Genomic DNA, 27,893 nt, shown 5'->3' on the forward strand with positions numbered 1-27,893 from the left:
TTCAAACTCCTGACCTCAAGTGATCCACTGCGGCTTCTGCCTCCCAAAATGCTGGGATTACAGGCGTGAGCCATTGTGCCTGGTCTTTGCCTTCATTTTCTTTGTCCATGCTTTTTCTCTCATGACCCTTGTCTAATTCCCATGGCATCGGCTGTCAAGTCTATGAATGCGACTAATGTACCGCACACACATGCACATGCGTACACACACACACACACACACACATACACACACATCGATTTCCTTCATAGTTTTAGCTTCTCTCCTAATTTCTGCTCTTTACTTAATTGGCATCTGAAACTTAACAGCTCAAAACAGAATTCCTTATCGTTCCCTGCAGATGAGTTTGTAGATTATGGATGATGTTTGGAGTACTTCTTCACTCTTAATCCTGTCAATCTGAGTTCTTATGACTTTATTTCCTGTTAATGGTGTAATTTTTCTCTTAGAAATCTAGCTAGACATCTTAATGCCCTTTTAGGTATTTAAGTGTCAAGCTGGACTTTCAAGATATTTTGTGATTAATATATATTATGATTAATATATTAATTAATGAATAATATATTAATAATTAATAAATAATACATTTCAGAATATATTGTGATTAATAATGATTAATAATAGACCCTTTCTATTAAGAATAGATTAATAATAGACCCTACTTGAACCTCACATTTCTAGACCTATTCTACATCTGGCTGTGGGATGGGAGGCTGTTATCATCTCATCTGTAATCCACTTTAGATATCCACGATACAGGAAAAAAGTGCCTTCAATGTTCCAGGAGTGAGCTAATCTCATTGACCTATTATAGTGTCGCCTACACAGTTTCCCATGGCTGAGAGCACCATGTGATATCGGTGTTAAATAACTTACTTCACAATGTCCAACAGAGTAGTTAGTTGTACTGTAATAGGGTGCTTCTCTTACATAACACTTTTCTTGAAATTCAATTCCTGAACTGATTCATTAGCATTTGCAACAGAACCGGAGAGTCTAAGAAGATCTACCGAGAGTGGGATTGGCTCTGAGACAAGAGTGGCCTCATAAGTTGTTGAAAAGTAACTGATCTGACAGACTTGAGAACTTCCAGATTCTTCAGCTAAGAAAGACAGCAGTCATTTTCTAGTTGGGATGGAGCAGCAGTCTGTCAGTGGATTTCTATCGAGTGTATGTTATAGGCAGGTAACCAAGCATTATGGCAAGATCAAAAAGATCTTGAGAATGCAACCCCTGCCCTTGCACAAGAACCTTTCACACTGCTGACAATTCAATACAAGTCCTAATCTAACCACATGAAAGTAGCTGTTTTCTATAGATTCATATTGCTTGAAGTCTGGTTCTAAATATGTTTAATTATGAAACCCAAAATATTTTCCATAGCTCCAGTTGAAAGTAGCCTATTAGCAATGAACTTTGTAAAGTAGTGAAAATTGGATTATCTAGGGCTCCTTTTACTGAAAATCTTTACTGATGAGTACTGTTTATAAACCACAGTGACACTTTATGTTGATAATTTGTAAAAGATTCTGAACTTTCTTCATTGTTAAAAACATAAACTTATTTTTAGTATATGGTGGGGGCTTTATTGTATGTACAGTGTAAAACATTGGTAGTTCATATATACATTTTTAAGTAGCAATAATAACCAGCCTGCTATCATGATCATTCTGAATAAACAGTAATTTACCATATTGTGACTTCTGCAGATCAGAGTCCTGGGGAATTGTGCTTTGTTTCCTTAGTAAGCCACTTCAATTAACAGATTGTTGGAAATTCATTTCAGGTGTATTTCCCTAAATTTTCATTCTTTTTTCAAATGAGAATGTACACAAGTCACTAACTTTTAGCAACTATGAAATGACTACCATTTATTTAGCACCTGCCTAATACCCACCACAGTGCAAGGTACTTTACATACATTCTCTTTAATTGTCCTCTTTTGAATTGGCAGGATCTTTAGTCCTAAGTAGTGTTTTAGAAAGAAAATGAGCTTTGGAAGCAGACAGATCTGGACTTGCCACTACCTAGATATGTGACCTTGTGCAAACTGCTTTTCTTCTCTCTGAAGAGGTTTATAATAAAGGTTTATATATACTCATTTTATTCTCATATGTGTATTACTCTAAAGTGGGTCAAAATTGGTAAGCACTCAGTGAGTGTTCACACCATCCATGATCATTTCCTGCTAATGGTTTATAATTGAAGGTGGTTTATAACTGAGGGTAAGTTTTAAAGTTTGGAACACACTCACAACTATTTTCTCAGCTTATTCTCAAATCTGATCCTCCAAACCGCAGTAAAAATCTACTAGTGGGATTAGACCGCCGGAGTTTGCTGCAGCATATTGTATTTAAATAGGGTACTTGCATATAGGGGTTTTTGGTTTATTTGCTTGCTAACTTTTTCCTTAACATCGCTTTAGAGATCTGCTGGGACAGTGTTCTGAGGATGGGGGACAGTCATTACACAGAGGTAGTTTAGGAAGTTACAACAGTGACCACAGCTCTTTGGAAAATTACCCATTAATTTTTTAAGGAATTAAAAAGAGAAATCAATTAGATTTTTCTTTATTATACCTGAAGAAACCCTCATACCCTTAAATTGTTTTTCATTTTTGGCCAAGCACGGGGACTCACGCCTGTAATCCCAGCATTTTGGGAGGTCGAGGCGGGCGGATCACAAGGTCAGGAGTTGGAGATCAGCCTGGCCAATGTGGTGAAACCCTGTCTTTACTAAAAATACAAAAATTAGCCGGGTGTGGTTGCATGTGCGTGTAATCCCAGCTACTCAGGAGGCTGAGGAAAGAGAATCACTTGAACCCAGGAGGCGGAGGTTGCAGTGAGCTGAGATTGCGCTTCCGCACTCCAGCCTGGGTGACAGAACAAGACTCTGTCTCAAAAAAAAAAAAAAGAGAAAACAAAAATTTTACATTCTCTGCAATTCTTTCTTTTTGGGGGAGGGGTTATTTAAAGAGCAATGCATACTTAGTATAGAACATTTGGAAACCGCAGAACAGAAAGAGACAGGGCGGGGGGGGGGGGTGGGGAAGAAAGAAAAGAAGAAGAAGAGGAAGAACAATGAAACAAGAAAAGAAAATTAAAATCACCTACTCTTTGAAGACTGTTGACTAACCAGAGCACAATTTTTTTTCTGGATTTCCCTGATTTCATTAAGTATTATAGCCCATCACATAGATAGATATACTGTAATTTACTGAATCAACCTTTATTACTTGCTTACTTAGGTTGTTTCTATTTTTCTTTTGATATAAATGAAACATCTTTGTATATAAATCTTTGAATAAATGTCTAATTTTTTTTTGGAAAGACTCCTAGAAAGAGAATTATTGTGTCAAAATGAGTTGACTTTTAAGAAAGCTCTGGAAACAAATTGTGCAAAGGCTTTCTGAAGAGAATGAAACAAGTTATGTTTCTGCTAGTAGCATATGAGAGTTATTTTTCTCCAAATGCTTTCTTTTTCAACAATAGATCACTCATTTGTCCTGTTTTTTGTTTATGTTTGTTTGTTTTTTTGTTTTGTTTTTGAGATGGAGTCTTGCTCTATTGCCCAGGCTGGAGTACAGTAGCGTAATCTCAGCTCACTGCAACCTCCGCCTCCTGGGTTCAAGCCATTCTCCTGCCTCAGCCTCCTGAGTAGCTGGGATTACAGGTGTGTGCCACCACACCTGGCTCATTTTTGTATTTTTAGTAGAGATGGGGTTTCACCATGTTAGTCAGGCTGGTCTTGAACTCCTGACCTCAAGTGATCCACCTGTCTTGGCCTCCCAAATTGCTGGGATTACAGGCGTGAGCCATCGTGCCTGACTGGTGCTGTTTAACTTATTTATGTGTGTCATTTTCCTCACCAAGAAAATTATAAAGTGAAACTGATAGTGTATAAAATAGAGCAGAGCATCACAGTGCTACTAATCAACTTTTTAGAAGGATTATGAAGAATAGATGAAGCACCTAAAGGCATTTTTAAGATCTCTATTTCAAAAAGAAAAGTAAAATGTATGTATTCCATGAAAGTGTATATCTGTTTGCCTAACATTTTTTTCAAGAGCCTAGGAGAGAATGGGGTTTAGTATTCAGTAAATATTGTACTATTTCTTATAACAATATACAAAATTTGTACATTTTGTGATCTATTCTGAAGTGATAATGGTGGCATATTACATAGAGAAAACGATAATATTAACATTTTATGGATTTGAGAAGACATTTGCTTATTCAACCTACATAAATTTTATAGGTTTATAAATCTGTGAAAATACTATTTGATCAATTGTGCATTCTGTTGGTGAACTTACAGCTGGTTGTCTTATGTTGCAAGGCGGAGTCAGACCTGACAGTGTTAACTGGAACAGAAGTGATCTAGGGGACCTGGAAGTTGGAACTAGACATGCCCTTGAGTGAGGGAGGCTGGAGATGGGTTGGGACCAGGGCATAACTGTAGACACTTGGGGAAAGATTATTTCAGGAAGGTACTTTATGGTATCCAGAGAGTTGACATAATGGTTTTATCAGAACAAAGGCCCAGGCACAGAAGGAAATGAGCAAGAGACCCAGTTACCACATCAAGAGGATCAGTTGGGACTTGGTTTCAGGAAAACAAGACAGAAGCCTGTTGTTAGAACTTTGCCAAAGAGTCAGTTTTCAGAAGTGAACTAATAGCAAGGTTGACTTGATACCTACAGCTCTACGTTGAGCTAAAGTTCCCTTCTCATGAGGATGCTATTGGTCCAAAGCCTGAGATAAGAATGAACATCCAGGAGAGCTTAAGTGGCTTCCACTGTGGGGAGAGAAGGGATAGGGGTAGGAGGGTATTGGAACCAGACAGACCATGGTATTATCACCCAAAGGTGACTATTAATGTTTTAGAAGTAAGAGGAATACATAATGACCGAGAGGAGCTAGTCCTAGATTCAGTGCTATTTAACCCTTCCATTAAATGGATAGATTAGAGAACAAGCCATTAGTTACTCAAATGACATCAAGTAAAAATAGTTACTTGCATATTAGTAAATAAGATAAGATTTCAGCATAAACTTAAAAAAAACTGGATAACTGATTAAAACCCAAGAGTAGCTTAACAAGGACAAAAGCACAGCAGTACCTTTAAATAGAAAAGTAAATGCTACAAGTAAATTATTTTTCCTAAAATTATAGACCAAAACATGGAAGACCTTTATTTTCTGGTTGACCTTTTCTGGAAAACTCATGAGGTATTGATGGAAATTTTAAGCTGTGACATTAGTAACTTTACTGTTGCCAGTTTTAAAGTTTTCTGAAATTTACTTGATTTTCTAGAGTCCAGTTGTGCTTAGAAAAAGAATAAAATTTTATCATACCTCTCGGTGCTACATGATATATACTTTTCAGAAGAAGTATTGTATATATTTTTTGGATACAAGCTAAGAAAAGTGGATACCATGAAATTATGAAAAGTATAATCTGATTTTTTCTAGTGCTGGGTGGGAAAAGGTCACTAAGCACTACTATTTACTGCTCCTGCTGGTGTTTCAATAAAAACTTTTCTAAGAAATCGAGTGTTGAGTATATAAAATCAATTGAGTCCAAGAGGGACTTACTGAATATAGAATAAAGAAAAATACAGATTAAAGGACAATATTAGAATGAGTCATCTCACATAAAAAATGGGATATCAGTGCAGCAGAAAATTTTGTTAGAATGATTTTTATGTGTTGCATTAATTTACTTTCAATTTCATTTAAAACTGGTTAGAATATTTGAAAAATACCTACTGAAGTTGGCAGCTTTCTTTTTAGATAAAGATAAGATGAAGAGGCAGGTGATAAGGGAGTGTTTATAGCCTAAGATGTGGGTTTAGGGTAACTCTGACATTAAAGAAAATGTTACAGTGTTTGATATATCTGCACTTTACAAAAGAGTTTCTGCTAGTGAGCTCTTTCTTTTGGAGATTATTCAACCCAAGGAACACTTTATCTCACAGCGCAGCTCAGCCTGGGCCATTTATATGCCTACCCATGGTTATCTGGTTATCTGACCTCTTGGAACAAGGATCCTGTCCTTTCTAATTTTCCTACCACCAAGAGTGGCTGAGCAAGTGTTTTACCCTGCCTCAATGACTCCTTTATGTACTCAAATGCCATCATTTTGATGGCTTAACTTTTTCTTCCACAAAGAGAAACAAAGCCCAATTCTTTAACTTTCATCACTATCATATTTAATGATCATGCATTCACAGAGTATTGTGTTATAAGTGAATGCCTGGTCATTTTGCCAGATGGTATCATTTAAGAAAAGAAGTATTTTGATTTTTCTAAGATCAGTTTGCATGAGCAACTTGACATGTTCACAAATTAAAAAGAATGATATCTTAATTTCTTCAAAATCATACAATAAAACAGATTCATTGAATAGTTCACAAGCAGAAAGTTTATTTCCTTAAAAACAACCTTTTAGGCCAGGCACAGTGGCTTATGTGTGTAATCCCAGAACTTTGTAGGCTGGTGGGGGAGGATCACTTGAGCCCAGGAGTTCAAGTCTACAGTGAGCTATGATGGCACCACAGCACTCCAGCCTAGGGGACAGAGCAAGACCCTTTCTTTTAAAACAAACAGACAAAATGATTCCTAATGATACTCGTGTTTTAAATTCTATTTAACTTCTAATATCCATTTATGTTTTAATAGCCCCAATCCTAGACCTTTCATCAGGCCCTTTCACAAAGCAGTCTTTCTCCTGAGGCCCCAGCCAGCTCTTTTGGAAAAAGAATCCTGTCTTTTCTAATTTTTCTACCACCAAGAGTGGTTGAGCAAGTGCAGCCTGCCTCGGTGGCTCCTTTATGCACTCAGTAGCACTACATTGATCCGTTGATCGTTTATCACTCCCAGGTTGGTGCCTGGCTTCCGTTTCCCTGGTCCTAAACATTTACATCTGAAGAAGAGAAATCAGTTATAGAACTAATATTCTCTGTACCCAAGAAAACTTTTTTACATTGTTATACCAAGCAGTTTAGTCCCTTGTTGTTCCAGTTTCTTCACTCCAAAATAGCAGTTTCATCATTTGCTTGTCAAAAGATCTGTTTTTGGCCGTGCGTGGTGGTTCACACATGTAATCCCAGCACTTTGGGAGGCCAAGGCGGGTGGATCACCTGAGGTTGGGAGTTCGAGACCAGCCTAACCAACATGGAGAAACCCTGTCTCTACTGAAAATACAAAATTAGCTGGGTGGGGTGGTGCATGCCTGTAATTCCAGCTACTTGGGAGGCTGAGGCAAGAGAATCACTTGAACCCAGGAGGCGGAGGTTGCAGTGAGCCGAGATCATACCATTGCACTCCACCCTGGGCAACAAGAGCAAAACTCTGTCTCAAAAAAAAAAAATTGTTTTTGAGCATGTGTGTGCCTGCGTATGTCTCCCCTATCCTGAAGATTTCTAGTTCCCCTTAAGTTATGCAGAGAAAGCTTCGAAAGGGCAGCTGCAGTTGCAAGGCATCAGATGAGTTTCTTAGTACTCAATTTAGAATATTTGAGGATTTTTTTCTATTCATTCTCTTATTCCCAGTACACACTCATCTGCATTTTCTAGGCACCAAATGCGAGGGGTGATGAACAATCTTGATGGGGAGTGGGGACCAGAAGATGGTCACCCTTCTTCTCCTGGCACAGCCCATGACTCAAGACATTCTCCCTTTAGATTATATTAATTGTTAATCAATTAACTTAGACTTTACTTATTTATTTTTAAATATTTATTTATTTATTTGCGTTTTCACGTAGACTTTTAAAACCATAATGGATAATACCAGAAAGTTGTATTTCTGGGCTCTTTGATCTGCAGCTTGAGAGTGTTAGAAATAACCTGAAGAGTTCAGATTAGAGAAGGATGGAGACTATTTGCTCACTTAATTTAGGAAAGTGATTTAGGCTTGGAGCAAGAACTTCCTTTTCTATGAATTTCTGAATGTGGCATATCTTTATATTTTTAGAGAAGGGAGCAAACTCAGTCCTGAGTCTGATGACATCCTTATTTTCTGTTTCCTCCATGTTGTGATCCTGGGCTCCCAAATCCCCCAAGTCTTTCTGTAGCTTTTGCTTAGATCACATGAGTAAATATAGTTTAAAAGTATACTGTATATGCTCTAAGAATTGTCAAGTACTTAATATCATTACTGTTTATTTCTATGTTTTGGTTATAATAATTCTGTTCATTTTAACCAAATATTTATACTAGCATGCTAAACATACATTGTATTTTGCCATCAATAATTTTCTACCCAAACATTATTTTCTCTATAACATACTTTTTAAACTCCTACTTTATTTTTTCTATTTTATTTTTATTAACACATTCATAGTTGTGCAATACATGTTAGATGAATTCAATTAAACAAAGATGGCAGAATGAGACCTAGTGCAATGGCTCATGGCTGTGATCCTAGCACTTTGGGAGGACAAAGTGGGTGGATCACTTGAGGTCTGGAGTTCGAGACCAGCCTGGCCAACATGGTGAAACCTCATCTCTACTAAAAATACAAAAATTAGCCGGGCACGGTGCATGCCTGTAATCCCAGCAACTCAGAAGGCTGAGGCAGGAGGATCACTTGAACCTGGATGACAGAGGTTGCAGTGAGCCGAGATTTTACCACTGCCCTTCAGCCTGGGCAAGGGAGTGAGACACTGTCTCAAAACAAAAAACAAAAAACAAAAAAAAAAACCCCCAAAAAACAAACAAAAAAAAACCATAGCAGAATGAAAGCTCCGTGTGGGCAGGGATTTTTCTCTGTTTTGTTAACTCCTATATCCTTGGCACTTTTAAGAGTGCCTGGTACATATTACACACTCAATAAATATGTGTTTAATGAATGAAAAAATAGAAATATGTCTTTTTTTCACGTTGGTTAATATAATCCTTAAAGTACTGATGTTTTTATTGGTGCTTTTCCATGTGATTTTCAATTAATATATGTGTAACCTTTAATGCATGTACCCCAATAAAAATAGTCCCATTAAGTTATAGTTATATTCATTTTATTAAAAAATAAATGACACAATTTAGGCATCTTCCTATTGTATCTGTCTGCCATGTTTTTGCATGACTTTAAAAACTGGAGTCCTCCTCCAAGGAAGGCTTGTCATTATTGAGATTATTCATGAAAGGTATCCTAGGCTTTGAAACATTCCAAAGGAAAAGTTCAAAAAAATGTTTTGAGCATCTGGAACTGTTTTGAGAAGTGAAATACTTTATGAGCCTCAAGGCAGTGATTCTTAACTTCGTGAGGGCCACCAATCCTTTTGAGAATTTGATACCTGTTGAACATATGGCCCTGCCAGATGCACATACCAACACGTAAACACACTGCATTTATTTAAGGGATTTGTAGGCTTCTGGAAGCTCATTCATGGACTGTCTCTGGGTCCTTGGACTCCTGGTAGGAAGCCTGGCTTTAAAGGCATACCTACCAAGCTCTAAATCGTTGAATATAGCTGCTGGATCTGCTTCATTCTTCACCCCAGGAAAGTGCCTCATATTTAATAAACATTGCTTGAAGCAGTGTCTAGTAACAAAAAAGTCATTGTTTTATAATCATATTTTGAACTTCTTACTGTCTACATATTCATATGGATTAATGAAGTTTGTATTAGGCATCTGTCCTGTCATGTTACGGGATAAAAGATCCTATTTACCTGAAGGAAAGGGAACTAACAGAGAGGGACTGTTTTTGCCTCATAGAGGGCTGGGGCTATCTGAGTGACATCTCAGAGAATCTGGGGACCGAGAGAGGAGAAGCAGACCATGTCCAACTGACATTCTATTTAAATCTAACATCCAATTGTTCTCTGAGTTTATGAGTCATTCCTGTTTTTCTCACTGTGTGACAGTTGCTTTTACAGTATGCATTATATTATCTCTAGAAAATCAATCCAAATTGGATTTACCCAAGGCACAGAATCACACAACATGATTTAATAAAAGAGTAAAGGAAAATTTTGGCATCTTATAATTATTCACTTTGTTCACTTTCATCATGGCAGAATATAAGTTTTATTTTTAAAGTTATGTTTACAGAGAATAGAAGTATTACACATGACCAAATATTAACTATATCTTGTCAAGTAGGACAACAGTTCTCATGGGCTTTTCCATTTATATTGATGTATTTTAGTTGGTTTAGTTCTCTCTCTCTTTATTTTTGTTTTTGAGACAGAGCCTTGCTCTGTCGCCCATGCTGGAGTGCAGTGGCGCAATCTCGGCTCACTGCAAGCTCCGCTTCCCGGGTTCACGCCATTCTCCTGCCTCAGCCTCCCGTGAAGCTGGGACTACAGGCGACAGCCACCACACCTGGCTAATTTTTTGTATTTTTAGTAGAGACGGGGTTTCACCGTGTTAGCCATGATGGTCTTGATGTCCTGACCTCGTGATCCACCCGTCTTGGCCTCCCAAAGTGCTGGGATTACAGGCTTGAGCCACCGCTCCCGGCTCGATTTAGTTCTCTTATATGCTTTTGGGATATTAGGTGTAAATAAATGCCCAGATGTGAAAGATACAAATGCTTTATCCTTTCCATATTTCCTCTGGTGTATCTGAGGGTAGACAAAGTATCACAGAAGTCTTTGGCTACCTCTAGTCAATTAAATGGAAACCATGATCCTACAACCCCATGTATACCAATGCATGGGAGAGTCGGAGGACATGCAGCGGGTTCAGGAGGGGATGTGCTTGAAGGCTTTGTACTAGGAATATTCATCTATGGGGAAAAACTTGAGTTACTAAACTTTCTCTGTTTCTGCTTTGGCTTTGCTTCTCTTCCTTCTGTTACTGCTTACTTCCTTTCTCAGACCTGCAGGTCTCCTAAGAAACTTAGCTCTAACGAACCCACTCCTCAGTCTTCCCCTAGATTGTGATCACATTTCATTCTTCTTTATCCCTGAGCTAAGTCTGATCTGGCAATTGAATGAGCTAATTCATTTAGCAAATATTCGTGGTGCTCCTTCAATGTCCCAAACACCGGGCTGGGAATTCAGTGGAGAACAAGGCAGACACAGGCCCTGCAAATGGAGCTTTCAGCCTCCAGTTGAATGCATGATAGAGAGGATGGGGGAGAAAGACAGTGGGGAACAATGGGTTACTTTTACTGTCCCTGACAGATGCGTCTGCATATAAAAGAAGTCAGACTGATGAGATTTCATGGTAGCTGTGCCTGCTCTTTATTCTCCTTTCATTCATGAAATAAATTGAATTTTGGATTGAGGAGCTGACCAAAAAGCATTTGGGTATATGGAAGCTTTGGGATCAAAGGGAGAGGAAGCTGAAACCTTCAGAGGATAGAGATTGATGGTATTTGATTTTGTTCATAGTGTAGTATTTATTAATAGTTCTGTAATATTCAGTGGTATAAGTTCTGGTTCCCCCTCCTTCAGCAAATTTATATTAAGACTCACTGTAAATCTGCATATCAGAAGGTCTCATATCTTCCTGGGATTTCTTTTCATCTTGATTTGCCCAAGAACCCCTGAAGCTTATACTGTGAAAGGAAAATCTGGCTGTTTTCTTTCCCCAGGGGAAAGCACTGATGTTTAAACAGTGTTACTGCCATTTCTCGTTTGCTTCCACATGGTGTCAGTATTGAGTGTTAGTCCTTTCCAGGCATACAGACATCCAGGTTCTCAAAGTCTAGGTCTTACCCATACTCCTTGGAGGGAGGCTTGGCCACTCTTCAGTGACATTTACCAAAGGCACTCCACACTTAGACTTCTCCTTCAGTTAATATTCCCATGGTGAGTCATTACCTCTTAGGATCTAAGCATCATGCCAGGTGACTGGAAACAGAGGGGCAGACAGGAGTTAACCCTCCTCTGTGGATCTTGGACTTCCTGTCTTGAGTCTAGTTCCTCGATCATAGTTCTTGCCTCAAGGTTATTTTGTTTCTAGAGCTTCATTACCCTTTCTTGCCGCTTGACCTTGTCCAGTCCACACCTATAACTTTCCTTAATTTCAAATATCAGTGCTTCTTATACAAACTGATCTTCATCCCCTTCAGTGACCAACTTTGCATAGCCAAATACTCTTGCTTGGTCACAGAAGGGTTTATTGCACTTAGTCCCAGGCCAGTGACTATCTCCTAGCTCTAGAATTGTCTAATTTAAAGGCCTGCTCCGGCGACGCCTAGGAGAATAGAGAAGGCTTGTTTCTATTATTAAAAAAGAGGAAGAAAAAGAAAGGAGGGGAAGAAGGAAAGAAGGAGGGAAGAAAGAAAGAGAGAAATAAAAAGGAAAAAATAATCTAGTGGTGTTTACTGAGTATAGTGTCTTCAAACTAGAGGAGGAGGCAAGGGTAAGGGAACACTTTTTTTATTTTTATTTTTAGGATGGGAGGCTGTGACCACATTTCACTGCCACTGTTGCAGATATTACAGCTTCAGGACCCTCCTCAACCTCACCCCCAACCCCACTCTAACAACTCTCTTGTCTGATCTAGCAAAAGGGCTGCTGTGGCCATTATGGTAAATAGTGGCAGGGAGAGGGTGATGGTTGGGCAAGAAAAAAGGAGGGGAGGCATGGAGGGAGAATGTTAGAAGGGGAAATGGAATGGAGAGAGGGGAGGGATTCCCTGTTCCAACTCTTTGTTCTTCATTGACAAATATTTTTCAGTGACTGAATGCCAGCCATGGTAACCTCTTTATTTTCTTCAAAATGTTGTTTAAATTATTAAACGAAAACAGGAGCATTGTGTGGAATTTAGAAAATGTAGCAAAGTTCAAAGAAGAAAAAATTCTCTAGTAATCTGTCATCTTGAGAACACCACCATTAACATTTTGGCATGTTTTCTTATGTATATGTGTTTATAAAACTGAATTTATTCTGTATATTCAATATTTATAATGATTCTACCCCTTCTAGGTTATTAAACATCATGTATAAGCACATCTTAATGGCTGCATGATTTTATCACTTTATCGTACCACCATATTTAGTTGAACATTTAGGATGTTCACAGGATGCTGCCTTTTATTTTACTACTTATATCACTCTGATGTGGATATCTTAGTCCATAGATCTTTGAACGTTGTCAGAAAGACAAACACAATAAAGAGTTGTTGCGTTACTGTTGCTGGAGTGTGAAACTGATGAGTCCTGATGGTGTTCTCTCTTTAGCTACTGGGACTAAGAAATTAAATGACCACTTTGGGAGGCTGAGGCGGGTGGATCACGAGGTCAGGAGATCGAGACCATCCTGGCTAATACGGTGAAACCCCGTCTCTACTAAAAATACAAAAAAATTAGCCGGGCGTGGTGGTGTGTGCCTGTAGTCCCAGCTACTCGGGAGGCTGAGGCAGGAGAATGGCGTGAACCCGGGAGGTGGAGCCTGCAGTGAGCCGAGATTGCGCCAGTGCACTCCAGCCTGGGTGACAGAGCGAGACTCCATCTCAAAAAAAAATAAAATAAAATAAAAAAAAAAATTAAATGGTATCTCGAAGTTTTCCTACTTCATCCTAGGAGTTGAAAAGGCTAAACATAAGCCAGATAGATATATTTGATGGAACCTCTGACTGTTTGTGTTTTTTTGTTGGCGTGAAGTAGATCTAGGCTGCTTCTCTGATGTTAACAGTCTCACTGTTAGAGCCTATACTCCCCTCTCTACTCCTCCCAGTGGTCCATCCTTCTTCCCTGCCACAGTCAGATCCATGTTAAGGTTGTAGCCTCCTAGAGCATCATCAGATTACCTGAAGCCATTAGTTACCTTAACCATTTATTTACGACCTTCCTATGCCCAGTTTTAGATGTAATGAGTTACATGTAGAGATCAAATCTGATTTATTGATATAGTGATACAATAATAGTACTATGGCTGGGCACAGTGGCTCATGCCTGTAATTCCAACACTTTTGGAGGCGAAGTTGGGAAGATTGCTTGAGGTCAGGAGTTTGAGACCAGCCTGGGCAACAGTGAGAGACTCATCTCTACCAAAAAAACAAAACAAAACAAAACAAAACAAAACAAACAAACAAAAAAATTAGCATAGTGTGGTGGCACGAGAGTGTAGCCCTAGCTGTTTAAGAGACCAAAGCAGGAGGATCGCTTGAGCTCAGTAGTTTGAGGCTGCAAGATCTTGTCTCTAAGAATACTAACTCACCTTGAGTGCATGCCCTGTGTCAGGGCACTTTAGTAAGTGATTTATGTAAGTCACAATGTAATCTTCACAGCAATCTTATGAAGTGGTTACTGTTATTACCCTCATTTTACATATAACCAGAAGCAGAGAGAAATTATGTAGCTGTCACCCCAGTGGGCAGTGGCAAAACCAGGAATTAAGCCTCAGCCATCTTTCTCCCAAGCACTCACTTTTACCTATTATGCATATCATAAACATAAACATTTTTAGCTTTTAGTAAAATTTATTTATTTATTTATTTATTTATTTATTTATTTATTGAGACAGAGTCTCACTCTGTCCCCCGGGCTGGAGTGCAGTGGCCGGATCTCAGCTTACTGCAAGCTCCGCCTCCCGAGTTTATGCCATTCTTCTGCCTCAGCCTCCCGAGTAGCTGGGACTACAGGTGCCCGCCACCTCGCCCGGCTAGTTTTTTTGTATTTTTTAGTAGAGACGGGGTTTCACCGTGTTAGCCAGGATGGTCTCGATCTCCTGACCTCGTGATCCACCCGTCTCGGCCTCCCAAAGTGCTGGGATTACAGGCTTGAGCCACCGCGCCTGGCCAGTAAGATTTATTTTTAAAAGATCTTAGGCTGCAATATTGGGGTTCATAATTCTTACCTGAATTTTCAAACCAATTCTTTTATATGTGTCTAATTTTAGGATTCTTTTAAAGATTTTTGGCAAGCAAAAGGCAAGCATTCTTATGAGGATTTATAAACTCATAGAAGGTGGGAACTGGAATGAGTGACCTCACAATCCCCTTGTCCTATCACTGTCTTGCATAGACTTGGGTTATACTTTTTTAGACTTTGGCCAGTTAAAGTTGATTTAGGTTTCTGTAGAAAGACTTGATCTCTATTCCAGCCACTTGGTCCATGGCATTGAGTCATCTTTACTAGTTTGTTAGATTGATTTCCTAAGGTTATTCTCTGGTAGATGGGGAAATCCTTCAGTTTCTATTTCTGCTCCACGAGAACACTCTTATCATCAAGGACACAGCCTGAGATAGAACATAACTGTCAGACATACTCATATTATTTGACAAAAATATAGCTTACATGGTGCTGCAGACTGCCTGCAGAGTGCTGTGATTATAGCTGTTACAAGGGGGACGTCATTCTGTCCTTGCCTGGAGCATTTCTTTTTTTCTTTTCTTAATATAATTAGCGACAGTACACTTTTTGTATATGCAGGCTCCATCTGGTCTAGTCTGATTAAAGTTGATGGCTCTTTTTATGTCATCAGCAATCATAATTTTTTGTTTCATTTTTAGAACATCTCTTGCAGGGATTTTGAATAAGTTTTTTGACTTCTCTTTTTTAACTTGTCACCCAGTTCTTGCCAAGGTTAACAGCAAAGTTTACAAAGCTTAACAGCCAATCTCACTTGAGAATCACTGCCTAAACAAAAGGTTATTTCACCATGCTAATCCTTTTGGATACCTTTGTGTAGCTGTGTAGTTAATTAACCAATTAGAAACTACTTCTGATTTTATTTTTCAAGATAAATGCTTGTTTGGCTGTAGACCTTTTCTTTGAATTTATTTTTCTTTTTTAAAACACATTAATTTGATGCTTCCTTTGTACAGATGCTTCCAGTGGGTCTTGTTAGCCCTTAGCTCTATGCCTGCCTCTTGAACACTGGGAATTATCCTGCAGTCTACTGAGTTCCACAGCTGTCTGCCCTACCAATACTCAAAAGCATTTTAATATTCTCACCATGCCTCTGAAAATACTTTCTTTAATCTCAATTGACCATCACACAGCAAATCCTCTTTTCTGTCTTAATTCTCTAATCTCTGTACAATTTGATACTGTAACTGCACTTGAAGTTTTCTCATTTGATTTCCGTAATGAAAATTATCTGCTATATACTCTGCTTTTTTGGTCTCCCTTATTGGCTCTTCTTTAATTTCCAGTTTCCTACAAGTATTAAGTGAGCTACATAAGAGAGCTGCTTCCCTAGTTCAAAAACTTCGGCGTTGTGTCTCCAGCCCTGCATTCTTGCTTCTCCTTTTCTCCTCGTCACGTGCATCCTCTCTCTTTTTAAAATTTTTATTTTATTATGGTAATAACACTGGACATGAAGTATACCCTCTTAACAAATTTGTAAGTAATAATGTAATAACAACACGTTATTGTTGACTCTAGGTACAGCGTTGTACGGCACATGTCAAGGGCCTATTCATCTTGTTTAACTTGAACTTTATGCCCATTGATTGGTAATTCCCTATTTCCCCCTCCTGCCAGAGCCAGGCATCCACCATTGTACTCTCTGTTCTGTGCATTTGCCTGTTTTAGATACTTCATATAAGTGGAATCATGCTGTCTTTGTTCTCTTGTGACTGGCTTGTTTCACCTGGCATAATGTCCTGAAGGTTCATCCATGCTGTCTCATATGGCAGGATTTCCTTCTTTATTAAGGCTGAATACTATATCATTGTGTGTGTATATTCCACATTTTCTTTATCAATTTATCTGTCTGTGGACATTTAGTTTGTTTATATAGCTTGGCTGTTGAAACTGCAATGAACATGGGGATGCAGATATCACTTTGAGATCCTGATTTCAGTTCTTTTGGATAAATATCTGGAAATTCAATAGCTAGATCATATGGTATCTATTTTTAATTTTTTGAGAAACCTCCACACTGACACAGTGGTGGCACCATTTTGTATTCTTGTCAATAGTGTGTAAGGATTCCAGTTTCTCCACATCCTTTCCAACACTTTTTCTTGTTGTTAATTGCCATTCTGACAGATGTGAGGTGATATCTCATTGTGGTTTTGATTTACATGTTCTTTCTTTTGATGACTTTATTCTCAAGAATTGACTGATCAGCTCTAAATTGATGCAGTTCATATTTATATCTCTAGGTCCAGCATCACTCATGATATTTTCATCTCCCTCTAGGACCTCTTCATTCTGTTACTTTAATGAAAATCCAGACTCAATCTTCTCCCTGTGGCACAACCCATGTCAGTAGTTAATCTCTGCAACCTCTCCTTTTTTATTGGCTTTCCCATTTCCCCAGTTTCCTGAGTTTCAAACACTGAAGTTGCTCTCTGCCCTCTCTCTCAACAGGATAACAGCTACCAAATTTTATAGATTTTATCTCAAAAACGTCTTTGCACTCCTCTCTTTAAAAATTATTTTTTGTTGGTCAGGCGCGGTGGCTCATGCCTGTAATGCCAGCACTTTGGGAGGCTGAGGCGGGTGGATCACGAGGTCAGGAGATCCAGACCATCCTGGCTAACACTGTGAAACCCCGTCTCTACTAAAAATACAAAAAATTAGCCGGGCGAGGTGGCGGGCACCTGTAGTCCCAGCTACTCTGGAGGTTGAGCCAGGAGCATCACTTGAACCCAGGAGGCAGAGGTTGCAGTGAGCCGAGATTGCGCGATTGTGCTCCAGTGTGGGCGACAGAGCGAGACTCCATCTCAAAAATATTACTTTTTGTCATACCAGTTCAAACCTAGAGTGCCTTTTTTTTTTTTTCTTTTTTCTTTTTTTTTTTTTGACAGGATGTTACTCTTTTGCCCAGGCTGGAGTGGAATTGCATGATCACAACTCACTGCAGCCTCAACCTCCTGGGGCTCAAGGAGTGATTCTCCCTGCTTCAGCCTCCTGAGTAGCTGGCACTACAGGTGCACCACCACACCTGGCTCTGAATTGCTTTTTTACTGTACTATTTCAGTAGCATTTTAAAATCCATCCTTTAAAATGTGGATTACTTCCTGTAAAGGATAATTCAGAGAGTATCTCTTCTCTGCTTGACTATCTAGTTGTTTGTTATGCTCAAAATTAAGTATAATATCTTAGCCAAATATTTGAAGTCTGTCACTCTCCTGTGGTTCCCTCCCTGTGTCTTACACTTTAGTCACACTCCTGCTTTTTGTTGGTTCTTGATCTGCATCGTGCTTTCCACTTCTACACTTTTACTCATTTACCATATATAACTGGAGTAGCTGGTTCCCGTTCTTATAAACTTGTCTACCCTTCTGTGTTTCCTAATGTGGCCCTATTGATGCTCTTAAAATAATGTGATCTTTTCTTATCTGAGCCCATGGCATTTTCTCATTTTTCTTTGGCACTTTTCTTACTAAGCTCTGCATTATTTGTTGGTTTGTCTCTGTCTTATCCACCCACCCATCTTTAGCCTAGAAGCTTCAAAAATGTAGAAAAATATTTTTCTTTCTGATTATTTTTCCCCAGAACATGCATATGCTCAGAGAGTCAATTAGTATTTGGTGGATGAAGGAAAGTGTTTTGCTTGTTTTCCAGTGCTCAGTTTCCTTTACATTTTTTTTTTATTAGTACTTGGTTGAGAGAGAATAAGATTTGGAGTCTGATAGATCTAGATTTAAATCCTAGATATCCCACTTACTAGCTGTGTGACCTTAGAGAAATCAAGTAATCTCTCTGAGCCTCTACTCTCTCATCTACAAAATGGGGGCAATTATACTTAGTTGCTTATTTTGAGATTTGAAATATTCTGTGAAAGACTTTTGCAAAGAAGAAGAGCTCAGTAAAAGTTTTATTGTTTCCACCTTCTCTTTCTTCCATCCTTCTGATTTTCTCTATTCTCATATATTAAATTTGCTATACAACTCCGTTGTTAATCACATTTCGTTTTAATGCTATTTACCTTTTTGTTTCTATATATCTCATCTTCTCAACTAAATGTCAAGTTTCCTGAGAGAAGGAAAAGTTTTATGTTCACAACTGCAGTTAAGGTTAGGTTCTGCATCGTCAACAATGAATATTCATTGAATAAATGCATTCCCCCATTTGCTCAGCTGACATTCTTTCCATTCACTGACTTTCTGTATTGGTGACTTCTTCATTTCTACCTCTGTTTGGCAGATTTCTTATTTTTACCAGGTCTCCCAAATGTCCACTGTCAAACTCTAAAAGTGGACTTTCTTCCTGAACTCTACCATAGAAGTCCTAAAGTTTCCTTTCTCCAAATTAAACCTCTGTGTAAATTGCCCACCTTAGGGCACCTTCTTGTTAGCAGAACCAGCAAAAAGCACAACAAGGACTCCTTGGATTTAACCAGATACGTCTTGCAAACTGTCGTTTCTCTTAACACTTGTGTAGTCTCTCTGTCTCTGCCTCTTTTTGCCTCTGTCTGTCATTCTCTCTCTCTCTCTCTCTCTCTCTCTCTCTCTCTCTCTCTCTCTCGGTATTAGAAGGCAATACGTATGCAATGGGTTCTCTAAATAGAAAGGGACATAACATTAGAAATTGGAACAGTAATTGTAATTATTTCTAGGTCTTTAAAAATTGAATTTAAGGATACATTAGGAAATAAGCCATCCCTGGTGACTTAGTGAAAGAAAAGAGAATATTATGTGAAATTAACATATAGGTAAATGTAGCCCTTGTTTGTGCTTTTGGTTTAATTATATGGAATAATTTAAGTATCTGTGTGCTTTTGTAAGGCAAAAGCATTACAATAGAGTGACACATTTGGTGAATTTGGATCTTATGTTAGCATAACAGCCTCATTACGGCATTCCATTTGGCTTTTCAGGTCTGTTGATGGCTAAAATCATCTTTGCTTTGAGGTTTGGTTAAACGTGCTGGTTTGCTTACTTTATACTTGATTAAGTTCTTTGAATCTCTTCATTGTAACTTCAAACAACATAGGTAGTTTGCAAGAGAATGAAAGTTGGAACTCATAAAAATGCTGGTTAGTGTCTAGGTGATTGTCTCTTCTCATTTTGTAGACTATTTGGTTCTTCTCACCACTTTTTATGTCTTCTCACCACTTCTTATGTCCCCTAAGAGGCCCAAGAAGAAGCACCCCTTTTCTCAGCCTATGTTTTAAATAAAGAAAGAAATAAGGCAGAAATAAAGCCTGTGGTGACCAAAATACCACCTTTATTCCTAAAAGACTGTATACTGGAGAATCTTCAGGCATGGGATTTCCCAATACTAAACTCCAAAAATGAATTGATTTCCCTGGTCCCAGGCAATACTGGGTTGGACACACCTCTCCTGGAAAGGCAGAACAGAATTTGGAGTGCTCTCCAGGAGAGACTTGGTCTCTAGAGAAAAGACATTGACTTATATATGCCAAATTTATTCTTTCAAAATGGTCTGTCAGGTATGTTGCCTCTCCCCTGGAAGTGGAGAGGAGGCCATTCTTTATCTGGAAGGAAACACCTAGGACCAGGGAATAGACATTCCACATAATACTGCCAATCCTCTTGTGTAATCTAGTTGGTAGAACAAATGAGGTGGCCCATTATAATGTATTTATCCCAACATATTTGTTAAAAGGAGCAGTCAAGATTTCAAGTAATGCTTTGCATTTAATAGCTACCTAAAAATGATTTTTCGTGTGTTAGATGTACAGATCAGGGTGGCATCTGGTCACGCATTTTTCAGTTTCACAAATGTGACAATACTCCTATAACAGGTATCACTGTTTTATCTTATGTGTTAATGATGAACCACAGTAGAATATAATGTGTTACAATGAGTCAGTATTTTTCATCAAAAACACATCATGTTATTACTTCTTCCAGGCACTAATGGATAACTATTTCTAAGACTGTACAAGAGGCTAATTCAAATGATATTATATTTGGAAAGATTTTCCTACTAATCTCTCTGATGTTGAAGGTTTGCATATTTGGTTAAATAAAAATGTATAAGATAATTATCTGTCATAATTTCAAGTTAGTGTACAATAAAAATTATCAATTTCATTTTACATAGTCATGTAACACCATTGAGTATAGATGGTGCTGGAAATGGAAAGTATTGAGTAATATAGTAATATTCTAACCACAGATTTTTCATGTCCTTATATGCAGAAAAATAAATGTCAGTAATAGTCAACAGGGTTTAATTTATAGAAATATTTATTTGTGACGTTCAGGAAGGAAACACAATTTATACTATATACATATTAAATATTAAGTTATGACCATCAAATGTTAGAATAGTGGCTAAGTGAATTACCCTTTAATAAAACACAGAGCCTAGAACACAGCACTATATAAATGCCTGTTAAATAGGAACCAGATAGAATAGTGAATTCAGTAGGAGTGGGATTTCAAACAAAAAATGGTACTGTGAATCTTAATGGGTTTTATATACTAATCTCTTTTCTGTAAATACAGTTTCTTGGCTCTCCAGAGTGTGGTGTGGCTCCTTGTCTGTTCTTTTCTATAACTGAGACAGGTTAGAAATCTCAGTAGATTAAAACTTGGGAGGAATAGTGCCTGAATTCTTAAAGATGAAAGAACCCTAAGCATCTAAATTATAGTGCTTTATTATTCATTGTTTGCATAGACACTGGTCATATAAAATAACTCCTATGTCTATTATTTTATTGGTAGTATAGACATCCACAGTCTGACTAAAAGGATATAAAATATGGTAAGAAAATATGATACATTATGTGAATTACAGTAGAGATAAAAAATGCCATTACTGACATTTACTACATAAAAGTTGCCCTTTGAAGTTATTTAATTATTTTAAGTATTTCGTGCTGTGAAGGTTATTTTCACAAATGTTCTTTTGCTGTGTCTTAATAAAGTGTCAAACATTTTAATAATGTAAAATAAGTATTTACCCTGTGAATATTATACTTTATTTCTAGTTTTTGGTCCCACATCTCTCCTCATAAAAATTGCATTATCGTATTACATTTTCATCATATTAATTCCATGTTTCAGGTTCTCAAGTGGCTCTTACTCCTTTTCAGAATAATTATAGAGCATAAAGTTATGTATTGTGTAACAAACACACCCAAAACTCAGTGGCTTAAAACAAGAATAAACATCTGTGATCTCATAATTTCTCTGTGTGAGGAGTTTGGGAGCCGATTGGCTGGTTCTGGCCTGGCATCTCTCATGACTTTGTTGTGACTATATCAGCCAGAGCTATAGCTATCTGAAGGCTTGACTGGAAAGTTATCTTCCAAGAAGGATGGAAGATGTTCTCTCAGATGGATGGCAGGTTGGTGCTAGCTGTTGACTGGATCCCTCAGTTCCTCAAGTGAAATTTTTTGTAGGGCAACTTGATTGTCCTCGTGCCGTAATAGTTGATTTCCTCCAGAGACAGCAACTTGAGAGAGAGGCCACGGTGGAAACTACAATAACTTTCACAACCTAGCCTTGGAAGTTCCTCATGTCATTTCAACCATATTCTGTTGGTCACACAGGCCAGTCATAATTCAGTGTGTGTGGGGGTGACTAACCAGAGCTGAGACTCATTGAGGGCCATCTTGTAGGCCGGCTACCGCACTTTCCCCCCCAAAATTTTTTTTTTTTAAATTTTTGGTTAAAAGTATTGAATTGAGTTAAATGGTCACATTTATTGTATGTGCAACCCAATTTCACTGACTCTTTGCAACCTCCAATTTCTAATCTTATTTAAAATCTCAAACACTTATTTCTTATCTCCGAGTGTATCATACGGGCTTATAAAGTCGTCTGTCATATTCTGTTCTGTGCCCTCTATTGATGCTGACTTGCTGGGGACTGGTGGAGGTTAGTGCTTCACCACTGCTGTGGGCTTTAGGACTCCACCTCATCAGTCATCCAGGCCAATGGGATGCTTTCTGAGGGTTTCCACATTTACAAGCCCCCAGGCTACTAAAATGAAGATGAATTACGTGAACTTCTTCCTATTTCAAAACCTGTGCTGATTTCCACCCAGAAGTGGAAAAAATGTCCCCTTTTCTACCTATGAATTATGTATATTTATCCCCCAGTACAAGATAGCGTGCTTCTGTATCTGGTGGGGCTTAAACCAGGATACATGGGCTGAGCTTGACCCTTGTGTACCATCATGTGCTTCAGATGCAATGTTATGTTGCCTATTTCATTTGATATTTAGCCAGAAAGTAAACTATTGAAATTATTGGAATTCTTTCCTTTCAGTTTAGCGAGCCAGTCTGAATCCCAGCTTTAAGCTCAAAGTAGCCACTTGCCATGTATGCGCAACACAGAACATATTAAACATATATATCGCCAGTGCCATTAGTAGCTGCATAAATAATGTTTGAGGTTAATCTGTATGCTAATTAAATATATGTTTAGAAAAATTCACTGTATCTCAGTTTTGGTCTTATATATCTTGAAGTTATTAGTTGCATACATCTGTCAAGGAACTTTTGTACTTTAATGGAATAATTCAATTCAAAATTGGCAGTGAAATTCTTACCTGAAATCAGTAGAAGCACCAGGGTGCTTTAGTCCTAAAACATTGGCTGGCATATCCTTTCCATTAATGGATAATTGATTTGTTCTACCTCATATAAAGTGAAGTGCTATGTAACTGTAGATTCAACACTCTTCTCCCTTCTTCCAATTAGCTTGCTGCTCCTCTTTGTGAAATCCAGGAGTTATATTGCTTAAAGTCTTCTGATAAACATTTTCATAAGCTAGGGAATATAGTCTGAGAAAAAATAAATGGTTACATTGGAATTTCAGATTTAAATTCACATTAGTCATTCTTAAAATATCTACCCCTTTAAATTTGATTTTTTAAGTGAATTATAAAACCTTAGGGAAGAACAGTTTGTGAAATATTGGAATTAATTCTTTTTTTTTTTTTTTTGAGACGGAGTCTCGCTCTGTCACCCAGGCTGGAGTGCAGTGGCCGGATCTCAGCTCACTGCAAGCTCCGCCTCCCGGGTTCACGCCATTCTCCTGCCTCAGCCTCCCAGGTAGCTGGGACTACAGGCATCCCGCCACCTCCCACCCGGCTAGTTTTTTTGTATTTTTTTTAGTAGAGACGGGGTTTCACCGTATTAGCCAGGATGGTCTCCATCCTCACCGGCCTCGTGATCCGCCCGTCTCGGCCTTCAAGTCTGCTGGGATTACAGGCTTGAGCCACCGCGCCCGGCCTTGGAATTAATTCTTACTTGAATATTTAAAAGAACTCTTCTCTCAAACCATTTAGACATGGTGTTCTTTTCACTGAAAGATGCTCGAACTACCGAATAATCAAAATATTTTTTTAGTAATAGAATAACTCAAGTTTCATACTTCTTTAATCATTTTGGCAAATAATATCTTTATCACGGTATTCATTTTTTATCCCTGCTATGTTTGTAGTTTTTCATTTCTAATACTTTTGTTACCTTCTCTCTTTTTTCTTCATCAGTCTAGTAAGAGATTTGTTGGTTTTATAAAACTTTAATGTTTTTGACTTTATTCATCCTCTATATTTTATTTTTGCCTTTGACTTAATTATTTTTTCATATCTTTTAATATCAACTTTCTTTTGCTTTCTATGAGTTTATTACCTTGTGTTCTTTTTCTTAAGTTGGATATATAGCTTATAGATATTCAGCCTTTCTTTTATAATCTAAACAATTGAAGACTAAGTTTCCCATTTTCAACCATTTTTGTTGCATTCCAAAAATTTGAAATGTAGTCTCTTGATAATGTTTCTTAATCTCCATTGGGATTTTTGTTTTATTCATGAATTATTTTGAAATGTGTTTTTAAATTCTGAAGTGCGAGGTATAAAAATTATTTAACATTTTGTTATTTGTAATTGATTACATTTGTTTGGAAATGTAGTCTGTGTGATATCTAATCTTTGAGCTTCATTGAGGTTTGTTTTGTCAATTTTAAAGCTTTCAATGCATGTTGAAGAGAGTATGTGTTCTCTAATTGTTGCATGCAGGGTTCAATATGAAGTCCATTAAATCAGGTTTTAATTGTAGTATTCAAATATACTATTTCTTTGTTAATTTTTTTTTTTTGGATTTGCATGACTTATTAAATGAGAGAGGAATGCTAACATCTCATGCTGACTATAGGTTTTTAAATTCCTTCCTATAGTTTATCTGATTTTGTTTTACATACAGTATTTTGAATCTATCTTATTTATATAATCTATCTTATTGATCAATTTTAAAATCATTCTATTTACCTGGAGAATTTAATATTTGTTATTATGTAATGATTCTCTTTATTCCTAACATTGTTTTTTAACTTAAAATCTATGTCATCTGAAATTAATACATATTCTAGCTTTCTTTTGGTTAGTTTTATCTGGCATATAATTTTACAGCCTATTACTTCCAACACTTCTGTATTCTTACTCATGTCTCTTGCAAACACATATCTTTGGATTTTTCTATCAGTTTTCTATCTTCTATCTAACAATTATTGTCTTTTAACTGGCAAGACCAATATGTTAAATTTATATTAGCATTTGATTCTGCCAAGTTTTTTTGTGTTTTCTGTTAGCACAACTTTTCCTTCTTTCTTTTTTCCCTTTTTTTGCACAGATTGAATTTTGTTTATTCCTTTTCTCTTTCTATCCCTCCTTCACTCCTCTGCTAGGTTTAGAAACTATGTATTAAATATCTACTATGTTAGTGGCTACCCTTGATACTTTACTATGTATATTAAAAAACCTAGCTATTCTACAGCTGATCAATGTCTTAATCACCTGCTAAATAATCAAAGTTCTCTAGAATGTTTTAACTATATTCAGCCTCTTCTTACTTCCATGGGATTGCTGTTCAGTGTTCTAGTTCTTTTTTTTTTTTTTTAACTCCACAAAGTAGACATTAATATTTTTATTATTTTGTATAAACGATGTTTGTCTAGATTTGATATATACTTACTAGTTTCTTTTATCACCATTTCTTTTTGCCTCAGATATTTCTTCTGAGATCATCTCTGGAATTAGGTTCATTCTCCTTGAAGTACTTTTATTTTTATTTTTATTTTTATTTATTTATTTATTTTTGAGACGGAGTCTCGCGCTGTGTCACCCAGGCTGGAGTGCAGTGGTGCGATCTCGGCTCACTGCAAGCTCTGCCTCCCAGGTTCACGCCATTCTCCTGCCTCAGCCTCCGAGTAGCTGGGACTACAGGCGCCCATCACCACGCCCGGCTAGTTTTTTGTATTTTTAGTAGAGACGGGGTTTCACCATGTTAGCCAGGATGGTCTCGATCTCCTGACCTCATGATCCACCCGCCTCGGCCTCCCAAAGTGCTGGGATTACAGGCTTGAGCCATCGCGCCCGGCCCTTTAAGTACTTTTAAATGAAGGTATATAGGAGGTATACTCTCTCAGTTTTTGCTTTTGTTTTCATTTTTAAAATCCTGTGACAAATGTCTTCTAGTGGAGTATTTAGTCCATTTGTACTTACATAACTATCAAATATTTGTGTTTAATTATATCACGTTACCATGCTACTTTTTTATTTGCCTTATCTTTCTTTAGTTCTTTACTCCTTTTGCTTTGCTTTGGATAAATACAATATTTTAAATATTTTATTGTTACTACTATACTACCTTGTTAGTTATACATACTTTTATTCATTTATTGATTACTCTAAAGAGTAAAACATGCATAATTGACCTTAAAGCCTACCTTTAATGAATATTGCCAACAATTTCCAAGAACCTTATAGGACTTAACTTTATTGACCCCTTCTGCCTTGTAGCCTATTTTTGTCATAAACTGAAATTCCACATTTTAAATTCTAAATGATATTATTACTGTTTTTTTTGGTCTTTAACAGCATTATTGAGGTATAATGCACATATAACAAATTTCACATACTTAAGTATACAGTTTTGTAAGTTTCTGATATATGTATATAACTGTAAAACCACCACGACAGTCAGGATAACCATGTCTGTGTGAGCTTTTGTAACCTGCTTCTCTTATCCTTCTATGCATTCACACAATCACTGTTTGCATTTTCTCAAAATTTATATAAATGGAATAATATGTGCATACTTTACAGCTATTAAATCTATCCATTGGTTATTTCTTTGGTAAAATTCATAATTTTTATATATTTCCTTATACATACTAATTGTAGTTTTCTGACTTCTGTGTTAAAATGCCAATCTTTGCATCATCACTGAGTCTGCTTATGTTATCAATTTTTTTCTCCTGGTTTTCAGCAATTTTTTATGTCTTGTTTCCTTGTGTGCCTAATTTTAAAAATTGAGTGTTAGAGATAATAGCTAAAGAATTGTAGAGATTCATGATGATACAGTCTTCCCTAGAGAAAATTTTGTTTTCTTCTAGTTCGTAGATACTGGGTTTCAGGCTTCCTTTGGTTTGATCTGTTTCTGATTTGTCCTTACTCCTATGATATTGCCTTTCATATATCACATCCTAAAGCCTGAACTCTGCCCAGAATTCTTCTACTTTGATGTTCCCTGAATTCTAATTTTTGTTTACTCAGCATCGTGAGACTAAAATTTATGCTTAGTTTTGTTCACTTATCAGCAGTTCTCTGCTTGATCTTACCTCTCACCTAGTTTAGTAGGTGTCAGCAAATGATCTATGGGAAATTGTGTTAGAATTTTGGGTCACTTTCTGAGTTTCCTTTTTCTTCTGGTATTTTGGTCTTTCATGTCCTGATTGCATTTGTAGACATGAATTTCAATTTTTTATCTCTGGTCCATTGACACTGCCTTAAGCTCTAAGCCACAGTTTTCCATATGGTCTCTATGGCACTGAAAATCAGCAAATCTCCCAAGGGGAAAAAGATGCAATAAATTTGGCTCATCTAAGTGCATTTTCTTTCCTTAGTGATCTTGGCCTTTCAAGTCTTGCCTGCCTTGCTTGCTTTTTGATGCCTTCAAACAGTGGCCTTCATTATGATAAATACACTTGCTAGGTACACAGCTATAGGTTGATAGTTATTTCCTCTGAGCAGTTTGAGGCACTGTCTTATGACATCCATTGTTGCTGTTGGGAAGAGATCAGTATAATTATTGTTCCTTTCAAA

General features: G+C 37.4%; 1 protein-coding gene across 5 annotated transcripts in view; it reads left to right on the forward strand.

The window, feature by feature from the left end:
- The window catches only part of TMEM117 (transmembrane protein 117), a 548,292-nt gene that overhangs the window by 59,742 nt on the left and 460,657 nt on the right, over positions 1 to 27,893 (forward strand). Inside the window, exon 1 of one of the 5 annotated variants that reach the window (XM_021922227.2) lies at positions 21,033 to 22,127. The exons of the other annotated variants lie outside the window; for them this stretch is intronic. Within the exon in view, the coding sequence (XP_021777919.1) occupies positions 22,121 to 22,127 (7 nt within the window). The 5' untranslated portion in view covers positions 21,033 to 22,120. Of the gene's footprint in view, positions 1 to 21,032; positions 22,128 to 27,893 lie in introns of those variants that run through there. 5 annotated transcript variants of the gene reach the window in all.

The sequence above is a fragment of the Papio anubis genome, chromosome 9, assembly GCF_008728515.1.
Source record: "Papio anubis isolate 15944 chromosome 9, Panubis1.0, whole genome shotgun sequence".
Lineage (NCBI taxonomy): Eukaryota > Metazoa > Chordata > Mammalia > Primates > Cercopithecidae > Papio > Papio anubis.